General features: G+C 44.5%; 1 protein-coding gene across 1 annotated transcript; it reads left to right on the top strand.

The window, feature by feature from the left end:
• Positions 1-8,449: 8,449 nt before the first annotated feature.
• Positions 8,450-13,426, top strand: LOC123191892 (ethylene-response factor C3-like). The gene is made up of 2 exons (XM_044604453.1): positions 8,450-9,162; positions 13,375-13,426. The coding sequence occupies exons 1-2, from the start codon at positions 8,450-8,452 to the stop codon at positions 13,424-13,426; spliced, it is 765 nt and encodes a 254-aa protein (XP_044460388.1).
• The last annotated feature ends 1,922 nt before the right edge of the window (positions 13,427-15,348 follow it).

Genomic DNA, 15,348 nt, shown 5'->3' with positions numbered 1-15,348 from the left:
GACGATGTGGTCTGTGTTAAGTATGTTTTGGCTTTGTTTATATCAATAACTGCGATATACTGGTGGCTAGCAAGTGGAGATCGGCAGCCCCAAGTATGAAGTTCGGTACCCTCGCGTTTATCTTTTTTTTAAGGATTTTTAAGTCGCGCCTTACAAAAAAGTGAAAAAAATTTCACTTCGTGCCTGATGGTCCGGCCCAATCCCGTCCGCGACCAGTCCCTGTTTGGGAACGCTCTCAATGTTGAAAATAGATAGGAATCAGAGAGTTCGGTGTGCTGATTTCCAGAATCAAAAGTTCAAGGTTCAATTTAGTTTTTGTCTACAAATTCAAGGTTTGTTTTTGACCTTTTCCGATCCTTAATGGCTCTATCGCATCCGCAGGCAATCCCTGTTTGGGAACGCCCTCAAGGTTCAAAATTGATCGGAATCAGAGAGTTTGGTGTGCTGATTTCAAGGATTAAAAGTTCGTTCAATTTAGTTTTCGTCTACCAGTGCAAGGTTTGTTTTTTGACTCCTTCCAATCCTTAATGGCTGTTGGCGCAAGAACAATGGTGAAACAAGGGCAAATCAGCTGACTTTCCGGCCCATAGAATTTTTGGCCGAGGTTGTGAGGTACGCGTATCACGGGAGGTCCTATTCGGCGCTTAAGGTGCTAGGGAAGCTCCATGGCGCCCACGCGCTGACATTGGTGGGCCGCCCTATGTACTCGATCACATCCAAGACAAAAACAAAAGAGTCACAAAAAAAGAAAAAGAAAAGTTAATTCAAAAAAGTTCATAGATTTTAAAAAAAGTTTCATGAAGTTGAAAACAATTCATCATTTTGAAAAAATGTTAAGTGAATTTGAAATAGTTCAACTATTTTTCTAAAAGATCATTGAATTGAAAAAAAATCATCAATCTAGAAAAAAAGTTTATCAATTTGAAAAAAGTTCACGGATTTTGACAAAAAAGTTCATCAATTTTGAAAAAAAAGTTCACGAATTCAGAAAACGTTCATTGATTTTTAGAAAAGTTCACGAATATGAAACAAAAAATAGACAGAAAAAGAAAAGAACAACCGCTCCAACAAAAGAGAAAAAAACTGGTTTGGGAAGCTTTCCAAAACCGGGGGCCTCACGAACTGTAGAAATAATGAAAGGAGAAAAACGAAGTTAGTTTTCATAGGTGGTGCGATGTCCTAATGGTTGGCGCATGCTCTATGAAAGTTGAGGTCCCAGGCTTGATTCCGGTGATGTGCACCTTTTTCCTCTCACTAGAACAATGCACGTGCGTCACAACGGGATATAAATATTTCCGTACGTTAGATTGAAATTAGTTCAGAAGGTAAGTAAATTAAAGTGATTGATTATCATATACATGGAAGGTTGGACAAAGGGGTGTTGGAAAAAAAGATGAAATGATAATTTTACGTTGTTTTTAAAAGTATAGTAGAGATTTAGCAGAGAAAGAAAGAAAAGAAAATGGGCGGGCCCAAGCCCGAAGGATGTTGTGCGCTAGTAGCTTGCAAAACGCACATTAACGGGCGCCAAATGGGGAACGCAGCGTATTTGCTGAGTTCGCTCACTACCGCAGGAACGTGGGCCGGCTCATCAGGGAATCGAAGCGATCGAAGTACTAATCTGCGGAAATGTTTTGGGAAAATTTGAAGCTAGTTTTGGCAACCTTCCTCTGTTTTTTGTTTTCTGCTGGTTTTTCTTGCATTCCCTTTTTTCACCAGTTTTACATAATTTTCTGTATTTTCCTTTTAGAATTCATGATCATTGTTTGAATTCACGATTTAAAAAATCACAAACATTTTCTAAATTCTTGAAGATTGTCACATTTTTTAAATTCACGAATATATTTTCAAAGTTGATAACATATTTTTATTTCACTAACATTCTCCAATTTGTGAACTTAAAATTGCATTTTTTTTAATTCATGACCATTTTTCTAATTCATGGACATTTTTCAAATTCATAAAAATATATAATTCACAAAAAATAATTCGTTGATATTTTAAAAAATTCACATAGAGTGTACAAAATCATGAATAGTTTTTCAGATTTACGAAGATTTTTGAAATTTTCGACATTTGAAAAAAATTCACAAACAATTTTGTGCTTCCGCGCTGAGCCTGGCCCATATGCGGGCTTCAGTGAGCTACACTGCGACCATGCTCGCTAAAGATGACGTATAGCTGCGCCCTATGCGGTACACTATTTTCTTGTATCCGAAGCCGACGTGGGAGATCCGAGGAGGCAGAGCCGAGACCGATGACCGCACCGCTGGTGTAGAGCTCGTCACTGGTGCCAGGAAGCGGTGGTCAGCGAAAGAAAAGTGTGATCGAGTCTTCGCCGTTTACTTTGTACACAGCTTCCCCTAACGCAATGCTTTATATTAGAAGATCCGAGTAAATACATAATTGTTCGTGGATTCCAACAAGAATGTCATATTGCTTTACAAATGCTCCCACCGTTGTAGATTTAATTACCATTAACTCTAAGAGTGCAGGTTTCATATTCTAGTAGCCAAAATCATTTATTTTTGCGGGTTTTCTTATAAACCGGTTAATCCTTTTCTTCTAAATGAAAAGACAGAGCTTATGCCAGTCACTCGAGAAAAAAAAATGCAGAACTTGAGTGTCATAGGTAGTACGTCTCTGAACGGAGGGCTACAAGTCTACACTTGATAACACTGCATGAAGCATCTCTGCAACGAACCTTCCATCCGGCCGCAACTCTTGGATGGTGACGTAGGCGCAAGCGCAACACTACGAGCACTCAACAACGATAGCAACATAAATGAATATCATACGGACGACCGTTAGTTGTTTAAGTGGCAGGTATTTGTCCATGTAGGATGAGCGCTAATCTCCCTGGCAGCGGCTGTTTAGCTGGGTGCGTTTGTTTATTTGCACATGACAAGGACGAGGAAGCAGCTACCTACCTGCGGTTCGAGCTTCGGAGAGCCCGGGAGAGGCTTTTGTCATGATAATCTAAACAAGTCCTCTCGTCAAAGTTTATGCTTCCTAGCTTGTCCAAATTGTTGAGAAAAAGAAATCTATTACGACCTGATTACCTCTAATGTATTTGCTCATGTACCTTGAAATATTGATCAACGGAACTGAGTTAAAGAAGTTCCCTAAAAGAAGGGGATTGGATTTATATATGAGCACTGATTGGCTGAAAAGAAAGGATCAAAGCAGAGATAGCAATACTTGCTAGTTCATGGAGCATATATTATACGACCAATCGCGCGCACTAGATTCGGGCTTGCGCAACTTTAACAGCGAAAGACAAGAAGAGCCAATCAAAGAGATGGGTTTCAAGAAAAAGAAATGGAGGTGATGATCACTTGATAAGCTCGCTACGAAGGAGGCAGGAAAACCTCTGGCTGTCGTATGCTCGCACTCTTCCTTTTGTCTTTTGGTCCACTGGCATAACGACCAACTTTTTGTTAATAATACTAGGAGAGAAACTATAGAAAACGACATTGTTTTGATAGCTCAGATCAATATGCATTGTCAGCCCGGCGAAGAAGAAACTCAAACGGCATAACCACCCTCCTGGATCCTGATCCATCCTACGAAAAGAAAATGATAAGACTGATGAGACAGAGAGTGGTTGTGGTTGTATATCAGGCACAAGGCTCTTGTGGTTTTTCTTGTTAACCAGTCAAATTTTCTACTGGACGAGAAGTCGGAGCTCCGACCGGTAGCCCGCAAATAGACACAAAGTAATTTCATCGTGGCAGCTCTTCGATGGTCAAAACTTAACTCGTCAGTTCTGGTTGCATTTCCTAGACGTAACGAACCCACGTAGCTGCTGCCTGATGCTTTCCGGTGTATCTTTATGTGCTCATCTACTTACATTATTGGGCGGACATATTCAACTTACAAGTCCGGTGCCACCTCCCGGCCGGGTGTCAGGAGTCAGGAAGCAGGTTTAAGGATTTTCGACGTTCAGGATATGGCGAGGTCTCTTCCTGGTCGTTCTGCCTGCTAATCTTCGGTCAACCAAACCCTGATTACAAACCTCATACTTGGTTTCTATGGGCTATGCATGGCTAATCAAGATGTTCAAACTTATACCAGTTTGACCACCGCCATCCATGTCTGAATGGCTTATATACCAGTATAACCACCGCCATCAAAGTCTCAACGGCTATTCAACAAGTCAAACAACCATTTTAAACCTGAAAAATGTACAGCCAACGAATGTCCGATACATAGATGGTCATGATCTCATAGAGTGCGGTGGTTTGGCACAACATACCGAAGCTAAAACGGACAAAGGGGAGGGAAAAGAAAAATGAAGAAAGAGGAAGGATGTGGGAGGAGAAGATGAGAATACTAACATGCATAATTAGGACGATGGCAACATGTGATATGATCATGGGGCACCTGCGACAGTGATGAGATGGCGAGGCGCCAGTGGTGTGGCACGTAATAAGGTCCCGCGAGAGTTAAGTGCTAGATTGATCGGATGCATCAGCATCCTACATGACATTGTCGAAAGAGGCATCAGTAGCAAATAGTGCGAACTGATGGAGGTGGATTTGAGGGGCGACAAGGTTGTCCAATGGTAAGGAAAAGGGATCGGTGAGCTGACAATGAGAAAGAAAGGAAATGCAGGGGATGGAGGAAGGCATCGAAAAGAGATGACAAAAGTGTGGGAAAGGAGACGATGAACAAAAAGTCACTTTGGAACCCAGGTGCATTGGAGCCCTATTTTTTAAATTGTGCCAAAATGCTATTTTGAAGTTATAAAAAATTCTGAAAACAAATCAATATGTTCATATGAATCTATATTACACATGTGCAAATTTTGATGCTGAAATAAGTAACCATGTGAGTTACACAAAAATGACAAAATCGTGATTTTGGAAAGATGAACAGTGCATGCCTTATTCACTATTTGGAAATCACCATTTTGTCATTTTTGTATAGGTTGCATATTTACTTATTTCATCACCAAACTTTACACATGTGTAATATACATCCATATGATCATGTAGAATTTTTCTCAGAATTTTTTGAAACCTTAAATGTGATTTTCAAAGTATTTAAAATAAGGTCTCCAATACACCCGGGCTCCAAAAATCCACTCTCGACGATGAAGAAATTGCTGGAATTTAGTCTATTTTGGGCAGCCCAATAACTATTTTAGAAATTCCTAATAAATCCTAGAGGCCCACTTAGCCCATTTGTGCAAGGCAAGGGATACTACTAAAGTTTAGTCCCACATTGCTAGTTTAGTGGGAGTTCCTTTCCCACTTGTACGAGCATGAGAATAAGAGGGATATCCACGCGCACTCTTCCTCCGCCGCCCGCCTCGTCACGACGTGACGCGACGCGGGTTGCGGGAATGAGCCGATATCTAAATTTTTGCCACGCACTACGGGTATACGAAAGGCCACACGGAAGCTGAAAAGATTTTTGCGAAAGTGGAGTTCGAATGCGAACGGTGCAGCCCTTCGGCTGCTGGCTGTTCGCTTTGCCTCCGTTTCTTCGTTTCGCTGCCCTCTCGCCTCCTTCTCTTGCGCCTATAAAAGGGAGGTCGCTCCTCCCAGAGAGACGCACCAGAACATCTTCCTCCTCTCGCCACAAGTTCCTGAGCACTGCGCTGCTGCTACGATCTTCCCCATCCCGGCTTGCGGCGTGCACCGCAGGTCGGGACAGTAGGCCTCCGAAACCGCACCTCTTTGAGTCCTGTACGGGAGAAGGGTGATCAGGTTTTTGGGGAGCGCTCAGCGCGACTACTGGCTGCTTCATCACGGACGATCCGGTCGCCGTCGACTACTTCCCTGACGACGACATGGCAGGCGAGCACACCGACCCCAAGTCTAGCACCTCTGCTGCTGCTGTCCCGTACGTGTTCTTCTCCTTTCTATTAGAGGTCTTGCTACATTTCCTTGTTCCAGTATTTGCCCTAGATATGTTAGATTCTATTTCATATATGCAACTTGCTATACTGTCTACTCTAGATATGTTTAGTTACAGTTCATATATGAAGATGTTGTTTACCTTCTCTTTGTCAAATCACATGGCTTGTTTTATCATTACTATACTGGTCATGCTTTATCTAGTATTTCTGTTAATAAAATCATTGGGTAAATTGCTCATATTTCCAACAATCTAAAAATCTTATTATAGGCAATTTACCCTAAGTGGTTTTGCTGCTTCCATAAGACCTCCTATGTTTGAGGATATCCACTATAAGAGGTGGCGCGTGAGAGCAGTCTTATGGTTTTAAATCATGAGTTGCTATGACGCAACTCTTGACAAACCTAAAGGGGAGCTTGATGCTCAACAGGCACAAGCTTTTCAGAAAATGGATACTCTGTTTAAGGCTGCTCTCTTGAGTGTTCTTGATGAGAACATAGTTGATGCTTATGCGTCAATTGATAATGGAAAAGATATGTGGGATGCACTCGAGGCGAAGTTTGGGGTCTCGGATGCTGGCACTGAGCTGTACATCATGGAGTAATTCTATGATTACAGGATGACTGAAGAGCGCTCCGTGGTTGAGCAAGCTCATGAGATACAGTCATTTGCTAGAGAACTTGAGCACCTCAATTGTATGCTACCGGACAAGTTTGTTGCCGGAGGTATCATCACTAAGCTTCCTCCTTCGTGGAGGAACTTTGCTACCTTGCTGAAGCATGAGAGGTAGGAATTTTCCGTCCCAGATCTCATTGGTACTCTTGATATGGAAAAAAAGACGAGAGCAAAGGACACACGTGCTCGAGGTATTGAGGAAGGATCTAGTGCCAATCTGGTACAGAAGAAGAACTTCCAGTCCCACAAGTTCAAGAACAAGGGCAAGTTTGATAGTAAAGCAAAGTTTGATGGAAAGAATAAGGCTGTGCAACACACGAACTTCAAGAAGAAGAATGACAAGAAGAAAGGTGCTTGTCATGTGTGTGGGGATCCTGATCATTGGGCTCCTAGTTGCCCTAATCGCTATGACAAGCGTCATCCTGGGAAAGGCGGCAAGACCGCTAATGTTGTCATTGGAGACACTGACATGAAGGATGTTGGGTATGGTATATTTCGCATTATTCTTTCAGTATGTCATTCTCCTGATTGGTTGATTGACACGGGTGCTAATGTGCATGTATGCGGTGATATTTCCATGTTTTCGTCTTATCAGACCGCAGAGACTTCAACCGTGTTGATGGGCAACGGTTCAAGTGCTTCTATTCGTGGTGTTGGCACGGTTGATCTGAAGTTTACTTCGGGGGAGATCGTGCGGCTGAAGAACGTGCATTATGTCCCCTTCGTCAATAAAAATCTTGTTAGCGGATCTCTTCTGTGTAGAGATGGCTACAAGCTTGTCTTTGAGTCGAATAAATTTGTAATATCCAAGTATGGAACCTTTGTTGGTAAAGGCTATGAGTCAGGAGGTCTGTTTCGTTTTCCAGGCGAGGACACCGACCCCAAGTCCAGCACCTCTGCTGGTGCTGTTTCGTACGTGTTCTTCTCCTTTCTATTAGAGGTCTTGCTACAGTTCCTTATTCTAGTATTTGCCCTAGATATGTTAGACTCTATTTCATATATGCAACTTGCTATACTGTCTGCTTTAGATATGTTTAGTTACAGTTCATATATGAAGATATTGTTTACCTTCTCTTTGTCAAATCGCATAGCTTGTTTTATCATTACTATACTGATCATGTTTTATCTAGTATTTCTGTTAATAAAACTATTCGGTAAATTGCTCATATTTCCAACAGAAGCATAGGGGCGAAGAGGAGGAAGCACGACACTATGTTGTGGCAAAACCGCAAAGACGGATTGGCATGAGCAACATCTAGTTATACAACAACACTCGTTGATGTGTTTACAAAGTGAGGTGTAAGCTTTTGATGGCTTACACTCAAAAGCTTACAAATAGTATTAAAATGTAACCATAATCCAAAAAGATTATTCAATTATGTGTGTTGGTAAAATGCAAGTAGAAAGCATCGGCAACCCCTACGACACTATGGATGAAATACTTGTTTCAAATTGCCACTTTTTATTGTATTTTATTTTTAAATAAAGGATTTGATATCTTTTTGCCTCTACAATGCATACTACATTAGTTTACCATCCGAGAGTTTATTTGTGTTGATATGATCATAAGGTGAAGAAGCGCGATGAAGAGCGGCGCGGTTAATGGATGTGAAGAAGCGCGATGCCGATACCTTGGTGTTTCGTCGTATGCCGCCGCCCTACGTCAGCGCGAATCCGGCGAGCCTCTCCACCGGCTGGTTGCGTCGTAGTCCGTTCCCTTCTAAATTACTCGGATCAAATCAGGAGGTTTAAGTAGGCGACGCAGTGCAGAGCTGTATAAAAACCCCGCGCATTTCCTGTTGCTTGCCAAGCCCCGCAAAACCCCGAACCAAGCAGGAAGCAGCAGCCACTGTTTCTCTTCTCCCCACCTCTGTCTCCCCGTCGATCAGGCTCGGCCGGTCAACCCATGGAGCAGCATTTCGCCGGCACCTTCCCGCCGGGATCATACCACCAGCACCGCTGCTACAACGCCGCCGCCGCTGCACCGTCGTCTGACTACGACACGAGCGACATGGACGACATGACCTTCCTCAGCACCCTCTTGGAGTCCACGGATCATGCCTCCTGCCCCGACCCCTCTCTCTCTTCAAGCTCGTCATCCTCCGACATGACGGGCGTCGGGGCTGCCGCGCCACATGTGCCCGCGGGCAGCAGCTCGCCGAAGCGCCGCGGTCACCATGCCCCCGCGGCCATGCCCATTGCCAATGACTTCATCGGGGTGCGCACGCGCCCGTGGGGCAAGTACGCGGCCGAGATCCGGGACTCGACGCGGAACGGCGCCCGCGTGTGGCTCGGCACCTTCGGCAGCCCCGAGGCGGCCGCCATGGCCTACGACCAGGCCGCCTTCTCCGCGCGCGGCGACGCGGCCGTGCTCAACTTCCCCGTCGAGCGCGTCCGGGACTCGCTCCGCGCGCTCGCGCTCGGCGCCGTCGTGGGCTCGCCCGTGCTTGCGCTCAAGCGCCGCCACCGCATGCGCAGGCGTTCGCCCAACAAGAGGCCCGTGAAGCAGCAGCGCCGGGTTGCCGCCGTGCAGGAGGCAGCCCGGTCTGCGACGACCGGTGCGGTGGTGCTGGAGGACCTCGGCGCCGAGTACCTGGAGGAGCTCCTCCGGGTGTCCGAGCCGCCCATGGATCATTTCCACACAACGGCGACGGCGTCGTCCTGACACTGCAAGCTTGTCTGCTTGGATTAGCATAGCTCCCGTGGGCTCGTGCCAAAATTAATCGCATGCTACTTCTCACTGTCTGAAGAAAATGCATGTGTATACAGCGCATGAGTAAATTCGTGTACGCCAGGAAACAGCTTCCCTTCTTCTTCTTCTCAAATTTTAAAAATGTCTACTAATTAAAAAGGTTCGTGAGTTTAAGAAATGTTTGCAACTTTTCAAGAAGTGAAAAAGAGGAAAGGAAAAAAAAGGAGAAAACAACTGAAGGAAAACTAAGGAAAACCGGCGGCAAATTTACCTATAGAAAATTAGACAAAAACCATAAGAATAACATAAGAGCATCTTGAGCCGCATATGACAAATACCATCCCTGATACGTTTGCGAATGCAGCCCGATCACCCATCATTTTAGGTCTGATGCAATTGCATACTTCAAATTTTATACCTCAAATCCACACTACACCATGCAACTCAAAAGCAATGAACTACTACATAGATATAGCCTAAACGGTCGGCAGAGATGTAGACATCCCTCATGGCGGCAATGCCGGATAGACCGGCCTCCTGATCATTGGCCGCTGCACGCAGCACCGGCTCCTCGTTGGCTCGATGTTGCCAAAGTGTTTGTCGCGCTTCGCCTTCGCCTCGCGGAGGAATCGACGGTTGGCCACCACCTCTGCCTCCGAGTGTATGGAGTCGAGGATGGCTTGCTGCTCCTCCGCCTCCTCCACTTGGGCCATCTCAAACATTGTGAGGGCGTTGCCCATGCCGAATCCACCAGCCGGATCAGCCTCACCTTCCTCCCCTGGCTCCGTGGCTGTCATGTCCGCGTTCGATGCTTGCTCATGTTCCTTCGCCTCTAGAGAGTCCAGAGGCAGGCCTGACCCGAATCTCCTCTAGGAGCTCCAACCGCCGCTCCGGAGCGAGCATCACATACATGGTGATCTGTTGTCGGTCCATGACAACTAGCGGACGATGAGCTCGAGCGAATTGAACGGTGGCAACACGGAGGGGGGGGGTGTGGAAATGGGACTGGCTAGGGCTGGGGTTACGTCGTCCGGCTTAAATAGCCGGATTGAAAGTCTCGAGTGGCACGTCGAAGCGACAACACTCACTGGACGCGTGTCCGTGTGGCTCCCCATATCAACCCCAAATACGGGCCAAGTATGGGGAGTGTCGATCAGTCCGGTTGTTTGGACCGGATTTGTGAGGGCTAATTAGGTGGTAATTTTGCATCCCGACAATGACTGGATAGCCCGCCCATCTGCTTTGGGGTGGATTGAGGGCTCCGGTTGTAGGTGCTCTTACCTCTCTCCTGGCACTCGAAGCGAACTGTAGCGGCCCAGCCCAGCAAAAGGCGAAGCAGGGCTCACTTTGCCTCTCGCTTGGTCGCTCGCAAATTGATCGCACACACGCATTTGGCTGAGCAGGCTTGTCGCAAAAAAATCTAACTGAGTTGGTTGGTTGACCATTGACTTTTAAAAAAGTACATATATTTACAAATCATGAATTAAATTTTTGTCGCTGATTTGATTTTTTCACAAATTGGACAAAAAAGTTCATGAATTTGGAAAAAAAAATCATGAAATTGGAAATTGTTCGTCAATGCGATTTTGTTTCATGAATTTGGAAAGTTTTCATTGGATTTCCAAAAAATCAAAAATTTGAAATAAGTTTGTCAATTTTGAAATAAATTCATCAATTTCCTTTAAAAAGTTCATCCAATTTTAAAAAACTTTGTGCATTTTGATAAAATCAAGAAAATAAAAGTAAAAGGTTAATAAAAGTAAAATTTTAAAATAATTAAAATAAAAAATAAATGTAGGAAAGGAAAAAAGAGTAAAAAGAAAAATAAACAGAAAGAAGAAGGTAAAAACAAAACAAAACAGGTTCTAGAGAAAAACCGAATCAAGAAATGAAAAAATACCAGCTGGGAAGCTTCCCAAAACAGGAGAGGGGAGATTTCTCTGGTGCGTTAAGATGGGCGCGCTCATTTAGATTGAGAGAAAGGAGGGGGTGTTTGCTGCGCACTAAATAGCCTATAATGGGTGAGTAAGGCGCCGAATACGATTTGGCCAGTTTGGAATAGTGTGGCGATCGTTTCTTAAAGATGCATATATTTGGAAATTTTGAGATCATTTTTTAAAGAATGCAATCAAATTTTGAAAGCAAAAACGTTTTTTAAATATTTTTTCAAAAATATGAATATTTTTTAAAACGCGAATATTATTGGAAATTTTGGGAACATTTAGTAGAAACATGATTTTTTTCAATTTTCTTTTGATATGTGATCAATTTTCAAAAATAACTTTTGTTCAAATATTTAGAACATTTTTTAAAAGAAACTCAAATCCCCAAACCCGTAAAGAAACCCAGAAAAACTGAAATCTGTCGCAGCTTGCATGGGCCAGCCCAAAACGCATTGCCCTCCATATTGCGGGCAATCTACCATAAAGAGCGGCGAATACGAATTTTCAATAAGGATAGCCTGCCTCTCGGTGCGTTATGAAAAATGGTGCTTACACTTTATAGAGTTATTGGGCTTGCCTGAAGGAGGGTGAAGTAGTATAGTCACAGATAATATTTTTCTTTTGCCTAAAAAAAGATAATATTTTTCTCAATTAAGAACCAAGATCTATTGAACCAGAAGGAGACGACACACAAACAATACAAGCAGTACCCGCACACACACAAAGCAAATGTTTCCACCCAACTAAGGCAAGGGGGTTATCAATCCTAATGTTCTCGCCGGTTGCAATGGTTAAATCTAATAGTGATAGATAAACAAATAAAATAAAATAAGGTAAAGGAAACAACGAGCAATTGTAGAATTCTTAGTAATAACGGAAAAGGGACCCCCGGGCCATAGTTTCACTAGAGGAATTTCTGCGTCGGTGGGTAAACAAATTACTGTTGGGCAATTGACAGAATTGCGCATGATTATGATTGGGATTCTTCATGTCATAATTCATATATAGGGATTACGTCTGTGACAAGTAGACTGTTAAACTTATTGATGTCTATTACTATTACTCCACCCTAAGATCGCTATCCAACATGCTTCTCGAAGTATTAAGTTTATAATAAACAAAGTAAAGCATTAAGCAAGATGACATAATGTAGACAAATTAAGACCAAGCAATATGTTCAAACTCCGTCATTTTATCTCTAGTAGCAACATTACAATACATGCCTTGCAACTCCTCCTATCATATAGTAAGGTCACCGCAATATTGAACCCACTACCGTGCCCCACTCCCTGTAAAGTTCTACTCATCCAAGTGGCCAAAAAAACTTATAGATTGGAAAGCATAAATAGCAATAAAATTATACAACAAATAAATCTCAATAGACTCAAATAATTTCAATGAAAATAATCTTACCATAAACCCATAATTCATGGATCCCAACAAACACACTGCGATAGTTACGTCGAATAGAACTCAGAGGAGATCATTGCATTGAAGATCAAAAGAGAGAGAAAGCCATCTAGTTACTACTATGGACCTGTAGGTCTTGATGGAACTACCCACACATCATCATGAAGACAGTAAGGTAGATGAGGATTGCCACCCCAATGGTTTTTCCTCTCCGGCAGTGTACCGGAAAAGGCCTCCAGATGCGATCGCGGAAGAACAGAGTCTTGTGGCGGCAGAAGAATTATTTTGGGTCTCGCTTCAGGCTTTTTGGAATATTACAGAATTTATAGGCCAGGAACTAGGTAAAACGGAGCTACATGGCCCCACAACTGCTGGGGCGCGCCAGGTGAGCTTGTGGCTCCCTCATGCATCTTATGGCCCGAAGCTCCTAGGGTCATCCGTAGTCCATAAAAAATCACCGTAAAGTTTCATCGCGTTTGGACTTCGTTTGATAAGTTTTTTCTGTGAAACAAAAAAAATAGGAACTAACAATGGGCACCAAGTTAATTGTTAGTTCATAAAAATAATATAAAATTACATAGAAAGCATACAAGTATGATAATATAATAACATGAAATAATTAAAAAAAATTATAGATACGTTGGCCGATCCAAGTTTCAGCCGATAGCATCCCGAGCGTGTGATGCATTGCCCTTCAACCGTCAAATCGGGTCCCATATTTTGTCTCTTCCAACGCATCGTCTATCCCCCCGCCCCCCATATCACACAACTGCACGCAGGGAGAAGAGCGACATCGAGTGCAGCCGATTGCCCCATCCCAACCATGGACCATCCATAGTCGTCGCCACCTCGTTTTTGCGGCTCCGGCTTGTGGACGGGCCGCCGCACCGACATAATGCCTCATTGGCTGGCAGCGATTGCAACTTGCCGCCCCATGGTTGCAACACGAGGTGCGCCGCCCATCGCTCTCGCCGACGACGCTCGCCGCGGGTACATGCCTCTCGCGACACCATGGTTTCAGCAGCTTGTAGCAAAATCAGTTGTGGGTTCCAATGTCGATGTCTCGCTATGGTTGCACCATCGCCACCTAGCACCATCCTCGTTGGTTGAAGAAAATCCCTTGGCCGGTTCCAGCACCGCACCTCACCGGTCCTAGAACGCCTCGGTGTCGCCGCCTTGTCGGTTCCAGCACCACAGCTCACCGGTCGCAACACACCGCCTCATCAGTTCCAACATTTCGGCACGCTGGTTCCATCATGCCGACTCGCGGTCGCAGCACACGTCCCCCCCACTCCCTATGGTCACATATAGTAAGGTCACCGCAATATTGAACCCACTACCGTGCCCCACTCCCTGTGAAGTTCTACTCATCCAAGTGGCCAAAAAAACTTATAGATTGGAAAGCATAAATAGCAATAAAATTATACAACAAATAAATCTCAAGAGACTCAAATAATTTCAATGAAAATAATCTTACCATAAACCCATAATTCATGGATCCCAACAAACACACTGCGATAGTTACGTCGAATAGAACTCAGAGGAGATCATTGCATTGAAGATCAAAAGAGAGAGAAAGCCATCTAGTTACTACTATGGACCTGTAGGTCTTGATGGAACTACCCACACATCATCATGAAGACAGTAAGGTAGACGAGGATTGCCACCCCAATGGTTTTCCCTCTCCGGCAGTGTACCGGAAAAGGCCTTCAGATGCGATCGCGGAAGAACAGAGTCTTGTGGCGGCAGAAGAATTATTTTGGGTCTCGCTTCAGGCTTTTTGGAATATTACAGAATTTATAGGCCAGGAACTAGGTAAAACGGAGCTACATGGCCCCACAACTGCTGGGGCGCGCCAGGTGAGCTTGTGGCTCCCTCATGCATCTTATGGCCCGAAGCTCCTAGGGTCTTCCGTAGTCCATAAAAAATCACCGTAAAGTTTCATCGCGTTTGGACTTCGTTTGATAAGTTTTTTCTGTGAAACAAAAAAATAGGAACTAACAATGGGCACCAAGTTAATTGTTAGTTCATAACAATAATATAAAATTACATAGAAAGCATACAAGTATGATAATATAATAACATAAAATAATTAAAAAAATTATAGATACGTTGGCCGATGCAAGTTTCAGCCGATAGCATCCCGAGCGTGTGATGCATTGCCCTTCAACCGTCAAATCGGGTCCCATATTTTGTCTCTTCCAACGCATCGTCTATCCCCCCGCCCCCCATATCACACAACTGCACGCAGGGAGAAGAGCGACATCGAGTGCAGCCGATTGCCCCATCCCAACCATGGACCATCCATAGTCGTCGCCACCTCGTTTTTGTGGCTCCGGCTTGTGGACGGGCCGCCGCACCGACATAACGCCTCATTGGCTGGCAGCGATTGCAACTTGCCGCCCCATGGTTGCAACACGAGGTGCGCCGCCCACCGCTCTCGCCGAGGACGCTCGCTGCGGGTACATGCCTCTCGCGACACCATGGTTTCAGCAGCTTGCAGCAAAATCAGTTGTGGGTTCCAATGTCGATGTCTCGCTATGGTTGCACCATCGCCACCTAGCACCATCCTCGTCGGTTGAAGAAAATCCGTTGGCCGGTTCCAGCACCGCACCTCACCGGTCCTAGAACGCCTCGGTGTCGCCGCCTTGTCGGTTCCAGCACCACAGCTCACCGGTCGCAACACACCGCCTCATCAATTCCAACATTTCGGCACGCTGGTTCCATCATGCCGACTCGCGGTCGCAGCACACGTCTCGC

The sequence above is a fragment of the Triticum aestivum genome, chromosome 2A (assembly GCF_018294505.1).
Source record: "Triticum aestivum cultivar Chinese Spring chromosome 2A, IWGSC CS RefSeq v2.1, whole genome shotgun sequence".
NCBI lineage: Eukaryota > Viridiplantae > Streptophyta > Magnoliopsida > Poales > Poaceae > Triticum > Triticum aestivum.
Note: the sequence above shows the minus strand (reverse complement) of the source record. Positions and strands in the feature narration are given on the sequence as shown.

Excerpts from the sequence above, each read along its gene's own strand:
- LOC123191892 (XM_044604453.1), top strand. The coding sequence starts at position 8,450 with ATGGAGCAGCATTTCGCCGGCACCTTCCCGCCGGGATCATACCACCAG. Across the intron at positions 9,163-13,374 it reads GAGCTCCTCCGGGTGTCCGA|AGCGACATCGAGTGCAGCCG; the intron begins GCCGCCCATGGA and ends CGCAGGGAGAAG.